The sequence below is a fragment of the Rhinoderma darwinii genome, chromosome 1 (assembly GCF_050947455.1).
Source record: "Rhinoderma darwinii isolate aRhiDar2 chromosome 1, aRhiDar2.hap1, whole genome shotgun sequence".
NCBI classification, from domain to species: Eukaryota; Metazoa; Chordata; class Amphibia; order Anura; family Rhinodermatidae; genus Rhinoderma; species Rhinoderma darwinii.
Window position 1 is genome coordinate 495,354,149 of NC_134687.1, and position 20,421 is coordinate 495,374,569.

Below are 20,421 nucleotides of genomic sequence, written 5' to 3' on the forward strand. Positions count from 1 at the left end.
AGGTTATCCCACCCTTTACAAGCCCCACCCATCACCATGACAACAGATTATGACCCTGAGTAAAAAGTCGCTAAGCAACGAACACTGGTCCAGCCAACGATCAATAGTTATACAATAGAAACACGAGACACCAATCAGGACATTGGTAAGGTGACAAGCCCCGCCCCTTGATTACAATTAGCCTATCGTCACTTCCTGCTCTCGTTCAGTAGACGGTGTGCGATGTGATTGACTGGAGCGCGGGCCAATCGTGTGAGTGCAGCGCTGTGTCATTGTACTGTGTAAAGCAGACAGTGTGTGCTCTGTCACTGATAATATAGCAGCAGCTATACATATGTAAGTAGAGTCTAACTACGTCTATATGAGATTGATCTGTGACGTCACCCTCAGTGACACGTGTATACATGCTGCTCAGTGTGAAGTACAGTAGGCAGCTGTATTCTGTAGTGGCATGCATATGATCCCTTTATGATGCAGCAGCTGGTCCCTATGTCACTTGTGAATGGGATTATGAAGAAATCCATTGAGTACTAATAGGTGTCAGTATATCAATACCCTGTATTAAATGGAAACTGATTCCAGGAACTGTTTACTTATCCAGGGCAGGGGATCTAAATTTGGAATGCTGACATGGGAGGTATGGGATGTGCTTGATATGCAGGGAGGGCAGGGCTTTGTGTGCCAGTCCTCAGTTTGTTATTCTTAAAAAAAAAAAAAAATTCCAGGAAAGGAGGTGCACATTAGTCATCCAGCCCATGAATCACCAGACATCGTATGCAGTGTTATGTTCCCCTCACTGTCCTGTTGCTAGGAGACTGATTGAGGAATAGTATGGAATGTGTAATGTGGCTAGTTCTGAATGAGCCTTGAGATCTGCAGATCCTGGCTGGTGAATGCACAGGGAAGAAGAAGGAGGAGGAGGAGGCTGCTCACATCATCACCAGGTCAGATGTTTACACTCTGCTCTGGGGATTGATCCAGAGAGGGTCACACACATGATCACACTGGAGATTGGCTGGTGGTTGTTTGGGGTTTGCTTGAGAGGACGTGTGAAGGTGAACAATGGCTGACTGTCAGATCCCTGATCTATAGACTAACATTCAGGTATGTGATTCACTGCCAAGCCATAGATGTAACAAATCGTCCCACAATAACTATTCTATCTCTGGAGCCAAAGAGATCCGATGTGATCAATTCGGATCCATTAAACATTTTGTTGGGTTATAATGGTGACATGTATGTGACAATCTGAAGAGTCATTAGCGATAGTCAACAATCAGGTGTATACATCGGTATTGTTCTAGTAGTTTCAGTTGTAGGAACGATCCATCAGTTTGAGTATTGCTTTTTAACACTATTATTACAGGCTCTTTGCCGTAGATCAGTGATCAGGTGCAATAAAATAATAAGACCGGTTTTAACTTGTCTATGGAATCTCTTCCAAGTGGAAGAAACAAGAGGAAACCACTTGACACTGGAGAAATTGGAAATATTGTGAGTTTGTTGTTTGTATGATGTATTTGTTGTATTAAACATATCCATTTATTATTACATAGCACAGAATTATTCAAGACCATGTAAAAGGATGGTCCTGGAAAGACTGAGAGTATATGAAGAGAAGTAAATATGCCGATGGAGACATTTTAAGAATGGATATCCGGGAGTGAATACGTCCTATAAGGAACATTGCCAAAACAGTCAATGTGTTTAGCACCCAGCAGGAAAGATGAGGTTGAAATGGAATCTTCTGATAGAACGTCTCCTGCTTCCATCATGCATCCCAAGCCAGAACAACCCCCCCAGGAACGAGGCACCACCAAACTGTATCTCATCGCTGCGATACTTACCTGGTTGATAACAGGTACCACCATCTCTAGTCTTAACAAATGGATATTTGCCGTTTACAATTTTAAGTACCCCTTGTTACTGTCGTCACTTCACATGCTTACTGCCATCCTGTTGGACTACCCCATTCTCAGGTTTGGATTGATACATGTAAACACTGAGGAAGGGCTGACCCTGAATACTGGTGCTCGAGTTAAAGTGTTCCTACTAAGTGTGACATTCTGTTCCAGCATTGCCTTTGGGAATCTTGGACTGAGCTGTGTTCAGCTATCTTTTGCACAGATGATTTACACAACTACCCCTATTTTCACCCTGGCTCTTTCGAAACTTTTCCTTGGCACCAAGCACCATGCCCTTAAATACACTGCCATGATACCCATATGTCTGGGAGCTTGTTTTAGTATTATTGGAGAGGTGCAATTTGACCAGACCGGATGCATCTACCTGTTCGCATCAACATTTCTTAGGGGGTTGAAATCCATACAACAGAGTAAGTACTGGTCAACAAGAGATATTTATAAGTGCAATAGGAGTAGGCATGTACGTCTCGTAAAAACAGGTTGTGTTTGGACAAGGACATTGTTTTACACTATTTATGTCCTAATGATTCCCCTTTATAGGAAATAGTTGAAGCATATGATACCACAGAGTTAAATGTGGGACAGTAAGGTCAAGTTTACACAGGAACATTGAATGTGGCTGTAAGCGTTGTAGTGTAACTGTACAAATACTGCAGGTACTCGGTGTGGCAGTCTGTAGAGCACTGTATTAAGGAAATATTCTGCCTTAGAAGCTTTGGCATTGCCCAATGGAGCATGGCACGATTCTTTTTCTATCTGATTTAAACGGAATCTGGCAGAATAAAACTGTTCAAAATTAGAGGCATATGGAGGAACAGTAGGGACCCATAGACACCTATGAATACCATGGATATGGATGAACATTCATGTTTCTATTCAATCAAAAGTAACATCTGGCTAGTGCATTCTGAGACATTTATGGCATATCCACAGGATATGTCATAAATGTCTGATAGACGTGGGTCCTAGCTCTAGGACCCGTACCTATCTTGAACGAGGGGCCCCCGACCACATCCCTACCTGGTGAGATTGTTGCTGACCATTGCAGACTCAATGGAGAGGTGGCCAGGATTATGGAAACAGGCGAGCTTGCTGTGCTACACTGTTTCTGCAACTCCCATAGAAGTGAATAGGAGTTACGGAAACAGCGTAGCACAGCGAGCTCGGCTGTTTCCAAAATCCTGGCCACCTCTCCACTGAGTCTCCGCTCCGATGCGTTGGATAGCAGCCACTTTACCAGAGGGGGTCAGAGACCCTTGTTCTCAAGATAGGTGTGGTTACCAGAGCTAGGACCCGCACCTATCAGTCATTTATGGAATATCCTGTGAAAAAAACAAAAAAAACATTACTTATCTACATTAAAGCACCTATTAGATTAGGTAGGAGATAGGGCCATTATAAACTGGTAACAGAGCCTCTTTAAATCAGTCTGGAGCTGCCGTAGATTTCACTTACTTTCAAATTACTGGCATCTTACTCCTACCGGGCTCTGACTGGCCCAATGCACACGGCCGTGCCCATAATCACGGCCCGCGATTGCAGGCACGGCCGCAAAGTATGGAAGCACGGCCCGTGAAATACGAGAAATAGGACATTCTCCATATTTCCCAGCACAGTACTACGGCACGGACACCCATCCATAGCGATACGGAAAGGTGTCCGCGGCCAATGGAACTGAACGGGTCCGCGGTTTTACGGTCGTGTGCAAGGGGCCTTAGGATATATTCACACGCAGTGTATTTAGGGGCGTAAACGCTTTGAAAAACTCTACTGAAATGCTGACAAACACCTTCCCATTGTAATCAAGGGGAAAAAACAGCGGTCAGTTGTAAACGTCCAGAAAAACGGCTGAAAAGTCGGAAGCAGAACGCCTACAAACATCCTCCCATTGATTTCAATAGGAAATACGGCGTTCTGTCCCGACGGGGCATTATTTTACAGCTCATTTTCAAATAAGGCTGGGTTCACACGACCTATTTTCAGACGTAAACGAGGCGTATTATGCCTCGTTTTACATCTGAAAATAGGGCTACAATACGTCGGCAAACATCTGCCCATTCATTTGAATGGGTTTGCCGACGTACTGTGCAGACGACCTGTCATTTACGCGTCGTCGTTTGACAGCTGTGTCGTCGTCGTCGTTTGACAGGTATGTTCACACGATGAGAGGCATTTACGTGTGAAAAGACAGACTGTTAACAGCTGCCTCGTTTCACACGTAAATGCTCCTCGTAATTTACGAGGCGTCTGAGACGCTCGTAAATCTTGAGCTGTGCTTCATTGAGTTCAATGAAGAACAGCTCAAATTACGTGGCAAAGAAGTGCCCTGCACTTCTTTGCCGAGGCAGTCAATTTACGCGTCGTCGTTTGACAGCTGTCAAACGACGACGCGATAAATTACAGGTTGTCTGCACAATACGTCGGCAAACCCATTCAAATGAATGGGCAGATGTTTGCCGACGTATTGTAGCCCTATTTTCAGACGTAAAACGAGGCATAATACGCCTCGTTTACGTCTGAAAATAGGTCGTGTGAACCCAGCCTCAAACGACGACGCGTAAAAATACAGCCTCGTCAAAAGAAGTGCAGGACACTTCTTTCAGACGTAATTTGAGCCGTTCTTCATTGAACTCAATGAAGCACAGCTCAAAATTTATGGCGGTCAGAGAAGCCTCGCAAAATGCGAGGAGGAGCATTTACGTCTGAAACGAGGCAGCTGTTTTCTCCTGAAAACAGTCTGTCTTTTCAGACGTAAAAGCCTGCTACCGTGTGCACATACCCTTAGGGTATGTGCGCACACACTAATTACGTCCGTAATTGACGGACGTATTTCGGCCGCAAGTAGTGGACCGAACTCAGTGCAGGGAGCCGGGCTCCTAGCATCATACATATGTATGATGCTAGGAGTCCCTGCCTCTCCGTGGAACTACTGTCCCGTACTGAAAACATGATTACAGTACGGGACAGTTGTCCTGCAGAGAGGCAGGGACTCCTAGCATCGTATATAACTATGATGCTAGGAGCCCGGCTCCCTGCACTGTGTTCGGTCCGGTACTTGCGGCCGAAATACGTCCGTAAATTACGGACGTAATTAGTGTGTGTGCACATACCCTAACAGCGCGGAAAAAGACATCCCATAAAAAGAAGTGCATGTCACTTCTTGAGCTGTTTTTGGAGCCGATTTTCATTGACTCAATAGTAAAACAGCTCAAAAAATGCCAGTTGCTTAAAAATCGGCTGAAAATCAGGAGCTGTTTTCCTTGAACATACCCTCAGGGTCAAAAAAACTTTTCTGCTTCAAAAACAGCTGAAAGTCAGAGGCTGTTTTCCCTTGAATAATTTAATTTTCAGCCGTTTTTAATTCTGCGTGTGAACATACCCTTAGGCTGGCGTATGAAACACCAGTCGTAGCACATCTGGCCCATTGAATGTTGTGGACATGCTCTGTTAGGGCTCATTCACACGAGCCTGAATCTCAGCCTTGAAACAACGCACAGCACATGGCCACATTGATTTCAATGGGGCTATTCACACATGTCTGAGTTATTCATACACCGAGTGTCCGTTGCGTGAAACTCACTGTCCTATATTGGTGCGTTTTCATGCACCTAGTCGCCCATTGAAGTCAATAGGTGCGTGAAAACCACGGACAGCACAAGGATGCACATCCGTGTGCTGTCCGTCTTTTACGCATCAATTACATTTTAAAAAAAAGAAGTGCTTGCAAGCGCGTGAAAAACGCAAAGCACACTGATGCATAACGCAACATACAAGGACAGAGTTACGTGCGTTTTTTATGCGCTCGTGTGAATGTAGCCTTATGTGAATAAGTCATGGGGAAGAGGGAGGATGAATTGAGCTGCCTCTATCACCGATTGTCAATTGTGTGATCCTGTGTTATGTAACTCCAGCTTTATATTAGAGGTGTTACCTTTCTCCTCTGATGAGATGACTCACCGCAGACAGCACAATCTGAAAAGTGATCTATTTATAAAAAGATTTTTAACATAAAAACTTGATTTATTCTGACAACACATTCCCTTTAGGCCTTATTTACACGAGCGTAGTTCACGTCCGTGATACGCGCGTGAAAATCAAGCGCGTCACACGGACCTATGTAACTCAATGGGGCCGTTCAGACAGTCCGTGATTTTCACGCAGCGTGTGACCGCTGCGTAAAACTCACGACATGTCCTATACTTGAGCGTTTTTTGCGCATCACGCACCCATTGAAGTCAATGGGTGCGTGAAAATCACACGGACGCACTTCCGTGTGCTGCGCGTGATTCGCGCAACCGTAGATCAAGAAATGAAGGGAAAAATAAAACCACCTCCTTCATTTATTTTTCTAAACCTCAAAACCGCGTGTCATAAGGATGCCATATGCGTGAAAATTACGCAGCCACGCACCATTCACTAATGACTCACGGAACTGCAACGCGCAAAAAACGCTGTTTTGATAGCAGTTGTAACAGAGCACAGGAAATGTTCCTACTTTGTACTATAGACTCATTTTGGTTTCCAAGAGATAATCCTGGGGACCAAGTCTACGGCTGGTTTCACACATCGGATACAAATTGTCTTTTTTCTTGCGATCGAGGCAGAACCGTGTCGTTTTGCTGCGGTTTTCAGAAAATTCTGCAATTTGCTCCAAAAAACTAATTTTGACCACCACAATGTGAAAACCCAGCCTACAGGGACTGCTGTTTGTCTACATATAGTAAATCGACAGATGGTTTCCATCAAGAAAATTTCCATAGTTACCATCCTGTGGATAGGTCATCAGTATAAAAAACCAACCCTGTGCCCGGACAACACCTTTAACCCCTACCCGCACCAGGACGTAACTGTCCGTCATTGCGGGAGGTTACTTCCCGCACGAGGACGTATAGTTACTGAGTTATTCCCGGTGCACACTGTCGGCGACAGTGTGCACCGGGAACCGGGAGGTCAGCTGTCGCCGACAGCTGACACTCCCCTCTTGCCGGCCAGCGGTCCTTTGCCACTGATTTCGGCGAATTAACCCCTTAAATTCGGCGATCGGGTGCAATCGCCGAATTTTAGGGGTTTCTAGCATATCGGCAGACCCCCGTCCGAAATCGCGGGGTCTTCCGATAGTTAGTATGGCAAACGGAAGCCAAACAATGGCTTCCGGGTCTGCCATGGACGGAAGCCCATCAGGACCAACCTTCGGCTGGTCCTGATAGGCTTCCTGTCAGAGTGACAGAAAGTCACTGTGCCGTTCCCGATGCACACTGTCGGCGACAGTGTGCATCGGGAACTTGGAAATCAGCTGTCCCCGACAGCTGACACTCTCCAGTGTTGCCGATCAGCGGCTCATCGCCGCTGATTTCGGCAATTAACCCGTTACATGCGGGGCTCGATTGCGATCTCCGCATGTAGCGGGTTTGTAGCGCATCAGCAGCCCCCATGCAATAGTGGGGGCTTCTGATGCTTGTGATGGCACCCGGGGGCCAGACAACGGCCCCCAGGTCTGCCATGTATGTCAGCCTATGAGGATCAGCCTCTGCTGATCCTCGTAGACCAACTGTCAGAGTGACTGTGACGTCACACTGACAGTTGGAATACATTACACTACCTAGGTAGTGCAATGTATTCTAGCAGCGATCCGAGCTGCAGGTCAAAAATATAAAGTGTAAAAAGTAAAAAAAAGTTAATAAAAATGTTTTATAAAAGTGTAAAAATAAAAGGTTTTGTTTTCCTATAATAAGTCATTTATTATAGGGAAAAAATGAAACCGTTAAAAAAAAGTACACATATTTGGTATCGCCGCGTTCGTAACGGCCCAAACTATGAAACTATAATGTTAATTTTTCCGCACGGTGAACGCCGCAAACATAATAAACGGAAAACTGTCAGCATCGCTATTTTTTGGTCACCACCCCTCCCAAGATATAGAATAAAAAGTGATCAAAAAGTCGCATTTACCCAAAAATGGTACCAATAAAAACTACAACCCTTCCCGCAAAATACAAGACCTCCCACAGCTTTTTTGACGAAAAAATAAAAAAGTTACGGCTCAGAATAGCGTGTCTCAGAAAATAAATTATTTTATAGAAACTTAATTTTATTGTGCAAACGCTGCAAAACGTAAAAAAAACTATACACATATGGTATCGGCGTAATCGTACCGACCGGCAGAATAAATGAAAACGTAATTTATTGCGCACGGTGAAAGCTGTAATAAGTAAAGAATTTAAAGCGCCAAAATTGCTGTTTTTTGGTTACCTTAGCTCTAAAAAAGATCCTGAGGGGCCAAAATGCTCACTATACCCCTAGAAAAATTCCTTGAGGGGTGTAGATTCCAAAATAGGGTGACTTTTGGGGGGTTTCCACTGTTTTGGTCCCTCCGGGGCGTTGCAAACCCGACATGGTACTGAAAACCAATCCAGCAAAATCTGCGCTCCAAAATCCAAAAGGCGCTCCCTCCCTCCTGAGCCCTGCTGTGGGTCCAAACATCAGTTTACGACCACATATGGGGTATTGCCGTAATCGAGAGAAATTGCTTTACAAATGTTGGGCGGCTTTTTCTCCTTTTATTCCTTGTAAAAATGAAAAAATTCTATGTTTCCACAGAAAAATAGGTGATTTTCTTCTTCACAGACTAATTCCACTAAATTCTGCAAAAAAACTGTGGGGTCAAAATGCTAACTATGCCCCTAGAAAAATGCCTTGAGGGGTGTAGTTTCCAAAATGGGGTCACTTTTTGGGAGTTTCGACTGTTTAGGTACCACAAGACCTCCTCAAACCAGACGTGGTGCCTAAAATATATTCCTAAAAAAAGGAGGCCCCAAAATCCACTAGGTGCTCCTTTGCTTCTGAGGCCTGTGTTTCAGTCCATTAGGACACTAGGGCTACATGTTGGATATTTCTAAAATCTGCAGAATCTGGGCAATAAATATTGAGTTGCGTTTCTCTGGTAAAACCTTCTGTGGTACAGATTTTTTTTTATTACAAATGAATTTCGGCAAAAAAATGAAATTTGTAAATTTCACCTCTACTTTGCCTTAATTCCTGTGAAACGCCTAAAGGGTTAAAATACTTTCTGAATGTGGTTTTGAATACTTTGAGGGGGGCAGTTTTCAAAATGGGGTGATTTATGGGGACTTTCTAATATATAAGGCCCTCCAAGCCACTTCAGAACTGAACTGGTCCCTGAAAAAATAGCCTTTTGAAATTTTATTGAAAATATGAGAAATTGCTGCTAAAGTTCTAAGCCTCGTAACGTCCTAGAAAAATAAAAGTACGTGAAAAAAAAACGATGCAAACATAAAGTAGACATATGGGGGATGTTAACTAGTAACTATTTTGTGTGGTATTACTATCTGTTTCACAAGCAAATACATTTAAATTTAGAAAAATGCAAATTTTTGCACATTTTTGCTAAAATTTGAAGTTTTTCACAAATAAATATTGAATTTATCGACCAAATTTTTTCACTAACCTAAGTACAATATGTCACGAGAAAACAATCTCAGAATCGCTTGGATAGGTAAAAGCATTCCGGAGTTATTACCACATAAAGTGACACATGTCAGATTTAAAAAAATCATCTGTGTCCACAAGGCCAAAACAGGCTGTGTCCTAAAGGGGTTAATAGGACATGTTGTCATTGCATCTGCCAGGTATGTTACCTGTCCTAGACCTGAGGGATTGTATTGTATCTGAATTATCTGTCTGTTGCGTCTAAATCTCTTCCTCATCAATTCGATTTACCAGAATTTCTATTACAATGGAATTCTCTATGAGCTGGAACAACCTAAGTGCGTTCGGTTAACACAGTGCCAACTTTTAAAAAATATTTTGCAATCATGTTGCAGCTAAAGGTCTTTTTTTATTTTTTTCAACAGACATCTAGCCTTATATTTGTTATTTTTTTTTATTGTTTATTCCCTTTTAAATATTATGGAATCAATTTATAAAGTTAGTTTTGTTATAGGACATAGTTCAATTATGCTGTTGGTCAAATCTGTTTTGGCTGCGCCAATGCACATGTCCATAAGATGGCTGCAGCTTGAGGGTCATGTCATGCAACCTGTCATTTACATGGTTTAATTTGCTAGTATGGACTTTGAATTAGGCCCTCTGCACATGACCGTGCCCGTAATCACGGTCCGTGATTATGGGCACGCCTGGCCGCGGACAGTCATCTGCATTTGCGGGCCGTGTTTATAAATTTGTCTGTGGATTTACGATTCATTTATGCTCCATTGGGAGTCCTTGCCCAGGTTGTTGCGTACAACAGGCAAACCGGAGCTGTTGATTTGATTTGCGTTGTCCTGACCGTGACATTGCAGTTGACAGCTGCAACAGTAGCAGCCACGTCACATCCTCATAGAGCTGCTCTGTGACTTGGCACAATGACTTTCACTCAGCATAGAAGCATGGCAGAAATCTTTGTGTTGTCTGGGACACGTATGAAAATCCTAATAATATAGTACTGGTTTTATAGACTCTTTCCAAAATAATAATTTTAGGTACAGTCCAGGGTGAGGAGACACAAAACAAAACTGTGTACAGCAGTGCCTTTCTACGGCACGGACACTTTTTTTTTTTTTTTTTGTCTGTAAAACTCTGCTTATATTTTTAACAATATATTTGCTTATATTTGTAACATTTCACAGTTGAGGTTTTCATAAACAGTTGAGAATCTTTATGAATACTTTAATTTGCTAGTAAGGACTTTGAATTAGGCCCCCAGCACACGACCGTGCCTGTAATCACGGTCCGTGATTATGGACACGCCCGGCCGCAGACTGCCGCGGAAAGTCATCCGCATTTGCGGGCCGTGCTCCCATTATAAAGTATGCGAGCACGATCTGTAAAAGCAAAAAATAGGACATGTCCTATCTTTTGCGGAGCCTTTCTACGGCACGGACACTTTTCTGTAAATATACGGGAAGGTGTCCGTGGGCAACAGAAATGAATGGGTCCGTAATTACGGATGAATTCTACAGTCGTGCGTATGGGGCCTTACATGATGCTTTCCACTCTGGTCACATCCAAAGCTAAAGTAAAGATTCTGCTGATGTCCAGTGTGTTGTGAGAATAAAAGGGAGATATTTAAAGGTGAGGCCACAGGATTACCACAGTTCAGCAAGTAGAATATCTATTGACAATGAGGAGGCAACATCATAGTGCTCAAAATCAGTATGAAGTATGTAAAAAATTGTGTTCAAAAGTAAAATTTTACGGGTTCACACGCACCGTAAATACTGTGGATTTTCCGCAACGGATTTCATTGCAGAAAATCCGCACCATATTATAGTAGTAGCGGAGTGGATGAGATTTGAACAAAACTCATCCACATGCTGGGTAAAACACAAGCTGAAAAACTGTTCAGAAATTAACCTGCAGTGCAGTTTTTTAATCCGCAGCATGTCAGTTTATGTTGCGGAATCGCTGGTTGTCTGTTGTGGATTTTTCCCAATGAATTCAATTGGGAGGTAAAACCCGCAACAAGTAGCAGATGTTCTGATTTTTGCGGTGGGGAAAAAAAATCTGATACCCAGATCTCTCTGCTCCTGCGTCCAGCGTGAGCTCCGGTGATGACGTTTCAACCCATGTGACTGCAGCAGCCAATCACAGGCTGCAGCAGTCACATGGGATGAAATGTCATCCCAGGAGGCCAGGCTGCAAGACGTCAGAGGGACGTGTCGCCATGGCTACGGGTAAGTATGTTTTTTTTTTTTTCTTCCTGTTATTTTCTGCAGCAGACACTCCAGCCAAAAAACTGCACCACAATTTGGTGCGGTTTTTCGGCTGCAATTCCCTGCGGCGTCCAGGGCAGATACACTGTGTACTTTTACGCAGCGTATACACCCTGTGTGAGTGTATTTCGCTCATGGAAAGTATAGCAAATAAAAAAAAGATTCAACACTAGTCTTGTCCTGCATGAGAAATTCAGCAATGAATCAACTACTTATGTGTAGTAGTAACCATAATCTGCCCGAAAAAATGTTTACACATGTCTTTCTATAGGAATATATATATATATTTTTATAACCATAGACATACAGATTGGCACAGCGTAATATATATATATATATATATATATATATATATATATATATGTGTGTGTGTGTCTAGTATAGGATATTTACACCATTCAGCCATAACATTAAACCACTTGCCTAATATCGTATAGGTCCCCTTCGTGTCGCCTAACAGCTTAGACGTGTTGTAGCACAAGACCTCTGAAGGTGTACTGTAATGTAGTATCTGGCATAAAGACGCTCACCTCTTAATAAATTTGGCTGTTTGTTTCCATTCCGTAAGTTTTCAGGTTTTTTCGCACAAACAATAGCATAGTCGACTGCGCTATTGTTTCCACAAAAAAAAACAGAAACCTCACGGAACGAAAACAAACGGAAACCATTTGCAACAGAAACATTACCATTGAAATCAATGGTAATGCAAGCAGATGCTATGGTTTCCGCTTGGCTTTCCGTTCATATGTTCCTCTGATGGAATGGATGAACGGAAACATCAAATGGAACCCGACGCTGATGTGAATGAGGCCTTAGCAGCACATTTTCATCATGTTGTAAAACGTTGATGTACTATAGCCATAGTTACGAGACTTCTGACTTAATGATTGTGATTATTTTCTATGATTCACTGGAAACATTGGTCACTCCCATTATTTAGTAATAAGTACGGTATTTTGGTTGGTTTTCAGTTGCTTGGAGATGAAGTAAAAGTTAAATTACTATGACACATTGATATAAACCAACCACAGGACATACATATTGCCATTAAGTAAAGCTTAAATTATAAATCTTTCACTATACGTATATGGAATATTAGTGCAAAATATAAGCAATCTAATGTACAGTATATACAAAGTTACAAGACTTTTAATGTAGATTATATATATATATATATATATATATATATAATGATGTAAGGTGAACATAAACTGTAACAACTGTGGTAAATTATATTTGACGTTCATATCACAGACGCTTCTCCGTGCTCGCCACATCTTGAACAGTTTGTGCTTTCGCTATTTAGGGAATGTTTCTCATAATCTTCATTACTGTACTGTATATGTATACCGATTTCATCATTTCTAATAAATAAATTCTGGTTCGATTTTAGGTTTACTTCTCAAAGAAGAAAACATCCATTCAGTTACACTACTGTATCTGATGTCCATCCCAAGTTTCTGTATCCTGCTCCTGGCTGCCGTGCTGCTCGAGAGGGGGGTGGCATGGGAGAGCCCACCTGACTGTGACGATAGACTTTGGCTCTTCATCCTCCTCAGCTGCTTGGGATCTGTCCTATACAACCTTGCAAGCTTCTGCGTCATCACACTGACATCTGCTGTCACCATACATGTACTCGGCAACCTCAATGTGGTTGGGAACCTTGTCCTGTCGAGAGTGGTTTTTGGAAGTCATTTGACAACTCTTAGTTACACGGGCATTGGTCTGACTTTGGCTGGAATGTTTATGTACCATAACTGTGATTTTATAGCTGGATACATTGGCTCCAGACGTTCTCTTCATGCCACAGAAAGACGTATTAAGTCTGACTAGAATCTTCCATCTAAGAACCTACCTAATATACAGGGTATTGAGGTCCCTTCAGGAATAGAATGGTCTCTGTTTGTATTTGCTAGCCAATCCAACATGAAGAAAAGTGTAAAGAGATAAAGTTCAATGTCAATCTGGCATCTAAACTGTGCTGAAGTTTTTATCAGGGCATCTAGAGGGCCTCAGTGACTGAATGTTTCTTTCAAGAAACGATATATATTAATGTACTTTTAGCTCCTTGTTTTAGTTCTCCCTGGTTTTTCAGAGGGATAATATATTTTCTTATCTGTACTTCATGCAATAGTGTTCATTACTGAACACCATGTTAATATACCTTGAAACAGCCAAACAATATTTGCCAGTGACCTCTCCCCTCCCCTGGTTGAACTTGATGGAAATACTGTATGTCTTTTTTCAATCTTGCTAACTATGTAAGGCTGGATTCACACGAGCATGTTCGGTCCGTAAAGGACGGAACGTATTTCGGCCACAAGTCCCGGACCGAACACAGTGCAGGGAGCCGGGCTCCTAGCATCATAGTTATGTACGACACTAGGAGTCCCTGCCTCTCTGTGGAACTACTGTCCCGTACTGAAAACATGATTACAGTACGGGACAGTTGTCCCGCAGCGAGGCAGGGACTCCTAGCGTCATACATAACTATGATGCTAGGAGCCCGGCTCCCTGCAGTGTGTTCGGTCCGGGACTTGTGGCCAAAATACGTTCCGTCCTTTACGGAACGAACATGCTTGTGTGAATCCAGCCTTACTAGTAAATGTGACAGATTATTTATGTGTTACCATCATTACTATATATAGCACACAGTATATTGCAGTGTCTTAAGCCCCAAACTATGCATGCCATATAACGTGAAGCGCTTTGAATATGGGCATCTATGAGATTCCCCTAAAAGGTAAAAATGCACTCCAGTTACCATTGGGGGAGAGCTACTGATTGCCATGGCACTATTACTGAAGTGTAGCTGGCACTTCTTCCTGCGTTTTCCACTTCCTGGGTACTGCACAACTGCTGCTTTTGCCCTTTATGGGAATCTAAGGCCATGATTACACGCACAGTTTTGATGCAGTTTTTGGCTCTGTTTTTTCAGCCAAACACAGAAGTGGACACAAAAGAAAGAAGATGTATCAATCTTTTCTTTTATACTTTTTTTTTTTTCCTTTTGGATCAACTTCTGGCTTTGGCTGAAAAAAGAAACGGAGACAAAAACTTCATTAACACTGTGTTTGTGATCATGGTATGTACAACTTGAATGAAAAATGAAGCAACTTTTCAAATAGTCTTCGATAAAAATACCCTACCGTTTCTTACATCTGCTATGTAGACCTATGTGTCTCCATGGTAACAGACTACAAACAAACCCTATGTATTCTGATCCTGCAGTCATTTTCCTTTTTATTTGTCGCCTACATCTTCCTACATTGGTAGATTAGCAAAAAAATAGTTCTCATGCCCATGGCTGCGGGCCATCAGGCTCACTCACCTCCTGACGGCCGCAGCCATGGTTCTGCGAGCGCTGGCCCCAGTCTCCTCAGGAAACGCCAGCGCCCACTTCCGCTCACCTTGGCCGGGTCCCGTAGGGACCGGACTTTAATGTAAAATTAGCCCATGTGTACCCTGGACTACAAGAGCGGTCCAGCCCCTTCCTTCCTTGCCTGAGCGTTGTTGTCGTACTCAAAGTTTGTCTATGCAAATGGTCTCCTAGTGTTTTCCAGTTCCCAGTGTTTCCCGTTCCTGTACCCGTGCTATCCTGGTCAAGTGCCGTACTAAGCTGTAGTCGTGCTGTGCTGCATACCACGCCTGTCCTGCTACACTACGCCTGACGTCTGCCTGCTGCCTAGTCCCAGCCGAGCCTGCCTTGCTACTGTCCGAGCTGCCACAAGTACCCTATACGAACTATAGACTGTGACCTGCGCCCTGTTGGCCAGCTGCCATACCGTCAAGACGGTACGGCCCAGGGAGTCCACGAACCCAACGTGACAGTAGTGTACAGATGGGAATGAGTTTGACTGTGATTAGATTACACAGTGTTTGTTTGTTTGCTTGTTTGTTGTCTGTTACCATATAGATGCATAGCTCTACATAGGAGCTGTTGTCACGAAGTGTCTGTGGACCCACTGGGCCGTACCGCCTCGGCGGTAAGGCAGCTGGCCAACAGGGAGCAGGTGAATGTCTATAGTTCTATAGGTACCTGTGGCAGCTCAGACAACAGCAGGCTCGGCTGGGACTTAGGTAGCAGGCGGACGTCAGGCGAGGTGAAGCAGGTCAGATGTGGATGCAGCACGGCACGACTTTGGCACAGCTCAGTGCTAGACCAGGAAGGTATGGATTGCTAGGAACAGGAACTGGAAACCAGTATAGGTGCAGGGACTGGAACAGGAAACACACTAGGAGGCCATCACATAGACAAACTAGGGAACACAACAACGCTCAGGTATAGAACTTGGGGGCTGGACCCCTCTTATAGTCCAGGGTACTCACGGGTCAAGGTTCATCCCTGAGGTCCGGTGCTCGTGCTGCCCCCTTAAGAGCGGGCACAAGCGTGCGCGCGCACCCTATGGGATCCGGCAGAGGTGAGTGGACACGAGCGCTGGCGTCTCCTGAGGAGGAGGCTGGGGCCAGCGCTTGCCGACACGTGGCTGCGGCTGTCAGGGGAGGTTGGAGCTGACAGCCAGCAGCCACGGACATTACAGTTGTTCTGAATAAACAATAGGATATTTGTAATATTATATATTAGTATATTATTGAAGACTATATGCACAGTTACTTTTCATTTTAGATGCATTTTTGTTGTGAAGATGGACATTTTCCTAGGACGGGGACAGTGACTCTATCAGATGACCCAGTGGTATTAGTGCATTAGTGAATAAGGGCCAGTAGCATATCTCAACCACAGCTGGAGCAGAAGAAGATGGTCACAGGTCCCCTTAGGGTATGTTCACACGATTAACAAAATACGTCTGAAAATACAGAGCTGTTTTCAAGGGAAAACAGCACCTGATTTTCAGACGTTTTTTGAGCAACTCACGTTTTTCGCTGCGTTTTTTCGGGCGTTTTTGGAGCTGTTTTCAATAGAGTCTATGAGAAAACGGTTCCAAAAATGTCCCAAGAAGTGTCCTGCACTTCTTTTGACGAGCCGTCATTTTACGCGTCGTATTTTGACAGCAACGCGTAAAATGACAGCTCGTCTGCACAGAACATCGTAAGACCCATTGCAAGCAATGGGCAGATGTTTGCCGACGTATTGGAGCCGTCTTTTCAGGCGTAATTCGAGGCGTAAAACGCCTCCATTATGTCTGAAAAGAGGTCGTGTGAACCCAGCCATAGCTGGAGCTGGAATTTCAGCCACTGTTAAAGAGGCCTGGGGATGGGGAGAAAGGGACTTTTTGTCCCCCTGCCAAAAATCTTCTGTAATATACCTAGCAATGTTTCTATTATACTGCACTGTAGCACAAGTAAAAGCACAATGTCAATTTCCACTTGCTCTTATTTTATTTACAGTACAGTAGTGCAGGGTGGATAAGGTAGTACTGTAGTAGCGGTACTATTTCGGAATACTCTTTACAAATGTTATTAGTGACTCGAGCTACGTTATTTATAGACCTTTCCTGTCAACTGCAAACTATATCTAATATTTTGTATTTACATGGACATATTTCTATGTATTCTAATTGTGTGTTGTCCTAAATATGTCAGCAAAAAACTTTCCCCATGTTAACATCATTGTCTTATGTTCTGGCCTTATGTCTCATTTATTCTGTCATCCGGGTACAAACCTTTATATACTGTGATTATTCTTGATAGGAAAATGCAATGATATATTTTGTTAAGAAGCATCCTGTTGTAATTGAAGTCTCTGTGGGAAAGTGTTCTCTTATTAGTATTATTGTATTTAGCACCGTGGTTTATGATAAATCTCCAGTTTACTGTTAAGCAGGAAATGTCATATTGTCTGCATATGTCTGTTATTTAAAGGCTATGGAAACCCTTTTATTTTTTTCTTTATCAACAATTTTATTAGAATATAAAACAGAGCATATAAAACATCTCACGAAATTTCAAAAGTTTGCAAGCAGTGCAATAAATTCAAGCTGTAGAAAATGTTACAGAGACATAAGAACATTGGTAGGAGGTAGCCTCCCAAACATCCAAAATTAAAGGGAAGGAAATAATAATATCTAATGGCAAGTAACAGCACAATAACCAAAGCGAAAGTAGTGCAATATGTAGGGAAACCAGTCCCAAAAAAAACGAGTAGTAATGACATTTTTAAGTATTAACCCCTTCCCTCTTTGGCCGCTTTTGACCTTCCTGACAGAGCCTCATTTTTCAAATCTGACATGTTTCACTTTATATGGTAATAACTCTGGAATGCTTTTACCTATCCAAGTGATTCTGAGATTGTTTTCTCGTGACACATTGGACTTTATGTTACTGGCAAAATTTGCCCGATACATTCAGTATTTAATTGTGAAAAACACCAAAATTTAGCGAAAAATTGCAAAAATTTGCATTTTTCTCAATTTAAATGTATCTGCTTGTAAGACAGGCAGTTATACCACACAAAAATGTTGCTAACTAACATCCCCCATATGTCTACTTTAGATTGGCATCGTTTTTTGAACATCATTTTATTTTTCTAGGACGTTACAAGGCTTAGAACTTTAGCAGCAATTTCTCACATTTTCAAGAAAATTTCAAAATGCTATTTTTACAGGGGCCAGTTCAGTTGTGAAGTGGCTTTGAGGTCCTTAGATATTAGAAACCCCCAATAAGTCACCCCATTTTAAAAACTGCACCCCTCAAAGTATTCAAAACAGCATTTAGAAAGTTTCTTAACCCTTTAGACATTGCACAGGAATTAAGGCAATGTAGAGGTGAAATTTACAAAGTTCATTATTTTTTTCCAGAAATTCATTTTGAATCCATTTTTTTTGTACCACAGAATGTTTTACCCAAGAAATGCAACTCAATATTTATTGCCCAGGTTCTGCAGTTTTAGGAAATATCCCACATGTGGCTCTAGTGTGCTACTGGACTGAAGCACCGGCCTCAGAAGCAAAGGAACACCTGGTGGATTTTGGGTCTCCTTTTTATTAGAATATATTTTAGGCCAGATTCACACGAGCGTTGCGTTTTTGCGCGCGCAAACAACGCGGCGTTTTGCGAGCGCAAAAACCATTTGACAGCTGCGTGTGTCATGCGTGTCTGATGCGCGGCTGCGTGATTTTCGCGCAGCCGGCATCATAGAGATGAGGCTTGTCAACGCCCGTCACTGTCCAAGGTGCTGAAAGAGCTAACTCTTTCAGCACCCTCGACAGTGAATGCCGAACACAACAGCGAAAAACCTGTAAAAAAAAAAGATAAAGTTCCTACTTACCGAGAACTTCCCGGCCGTTGCCTTGGTGACGCGTCCTTGGTGACGCGTCCTTGGTGACGCGCCTCTCTTGACATCGGGCCCCACCTCCCTGGATGACGCGGCAGTCCAAGTGACCGCTGCAGCCTGTGATTGGCTGCAGCCTGTGCTTGGCCTGTGATTGGCTGGAGCTGTCACTTGAACTGAAGTGTCATCCCGGGAGGTCGGACTGCAGGAAGGAGACAGGAGTAATCGGTAAGTTAGAACTTCGGTTTTTTTTACAGGTTCATGTGTTTTGGGATCGCAAGTCACTGTGCATGGTGCTGAAACAGTTTAACTCTTTCAGCACCATGCACAGTGAATCTCTCCCGACGTCGCGGACCGGAAATTTTTTTGCCGGGTTCGGCCAAAACGAGTTTGGCCGAACCCGGTGAAGTTTGCCTCGGTTGTCGGGGTTCGCTCCTCGCAAAGACACTCCGTTTGGGTGCTTGGAAACAGAAAAGCACGTGGTGCTTTTCTGTTTTCATTCATCCTTTTCACTGCTGTTGCGCGAATCACGCTCGTCCCACGGAAGTGCTTCCGTGTGGTGCGCGTGATTTTCACGCACCCATTGACAACAATGGGTGCGTGATGCGCGAAATACGCAGAGTTATTGAACCTGTCGCGCTTTTTGCGCAGCAGACAAACGCTGCGCAAAAAGCACGGACTGTCTGTACTGCCCCATAGACTTGTATTGGTCCATGCGTGCCGCGTGAAAACCACGCGACCCGCACGGACCGAATACACGCTCGTGTGAATCCCCCCTTAGGCACCATGTCAGCTTTGAACAGGTCTTGTGGAACTAAAACAGTGGAAACCCCCCAAAAGTGACCCCATTTGGGAAACTACACCCCTCGAGGAATTTATCTAGGGGTGTAGCAAGCATTTTGACAGGCCAGTTTTTTTGCAAAAATTTTTGGAACTAGGCCATGAAAATGAAAATCTAAATTTTTTCAAATAAAATGTAGGTTTAGCTAATTTTTTTTCATTTCCAAAAGAACTAAAGTAGAAAAAGCACCACAACATTTGTAGAGCAATTTCTCCCGAGTAAAACAATACCCCACATGTGGTAATAAACGGTTATTTGGACACACGGCAGGGCTTAGAATGGAAAGAGTGCCATTTGGCTCTTGGAGCTCAAATTTAGCAGGAATGGTTTGCGGAGGCCATGTCGCATTTGCAAAGCCCCCTAGGGGACAAAACAGTGGAAACACCCAAAAAGTGACCCCATTTTGGAAACTATACCCCTCGAGGAATTTATCTAGGGGTGTAGCAAGCATTTTGACCGGCCAGTTTTTTTGCAAAAATTTTTGGAACTAGGCCATGAAAATGAAAATCTACATTTTTTTCAAATAAAATGTAGGTTTAGCTAATTTTTTTTCATTTCCACAAGGACTAAAGGAGAAAAAGCACCATAAAATTTGTAAAGAAATTTCTCCCGAGTAAAACAATACCCCACATGTAGTAATAAACGGCTGTTTGGAGACACGGCGAGGCTGAGAAGGGAAAGAGCGCCATTTGG

At 43.2% G+C, this 20,421-nt stretch overlaps 1 protein-coding gene across 8 annotated transcripts; it reads left to right on the forward strand.

Moving 5' to 3' along the window:
- The first annotated feature begins 202 nt into the window (after positions 1-202).
- SLC35E4 (solute carrier family 35 member E4) lies at positions 203-13,624 on the forward strand. Of its 8 annotated transcripts, none has more exons than XM_075854781.1 (3): positions 203-336; positions 1,557-2,335; positions 13,050-13,624. In XM_075854781.1, the coding sequence occupies exons 2-3, from the start codon at positions 1,702-1,704 to the stop codon at positions 13,487-13,489; spliced, it is 1,074 nt and encodes a 357-aa protein (XP_075710896.1). In that variant the 5' UTR covers positions 203-336; positions 1,557-1,701; the 3' UTR covers positions 13,490-13,624. The 8 variants fall into 8 exon arrangements, with proteins under 8 accessions (XP_075710896.1, XP_075710902.1, XP_075710898.1 ...); XM_075854787.1 differs by having other exon boundaries at positions 1,562-2,335; XM_075854783.1 differs by lacking the exon at positions 203-336 and adding an exon at positions 452-539 and having other exon boundaries at positions 1,562-2,335.
- The last annotated feature ends 6,797 nt before the right edge of the window (positions 13,625-20,421 follow it).

Coding starts and splice junctions, on each gene's coding strand:
- SLC35E4 (XM_075854781.1), top strand. CDS start 1,702: ATGTGTTTAGCACCCAGCAGGAAAGATGAGGTTGAAATGGAATCTTCT. Junction 2,336..13,049: donor GTTGAAATCCATACAACAGA/GTAAGTACTGGT, acceptor GTTCGATTTTAG/GTTTACTTCTCAAAGAAGAA.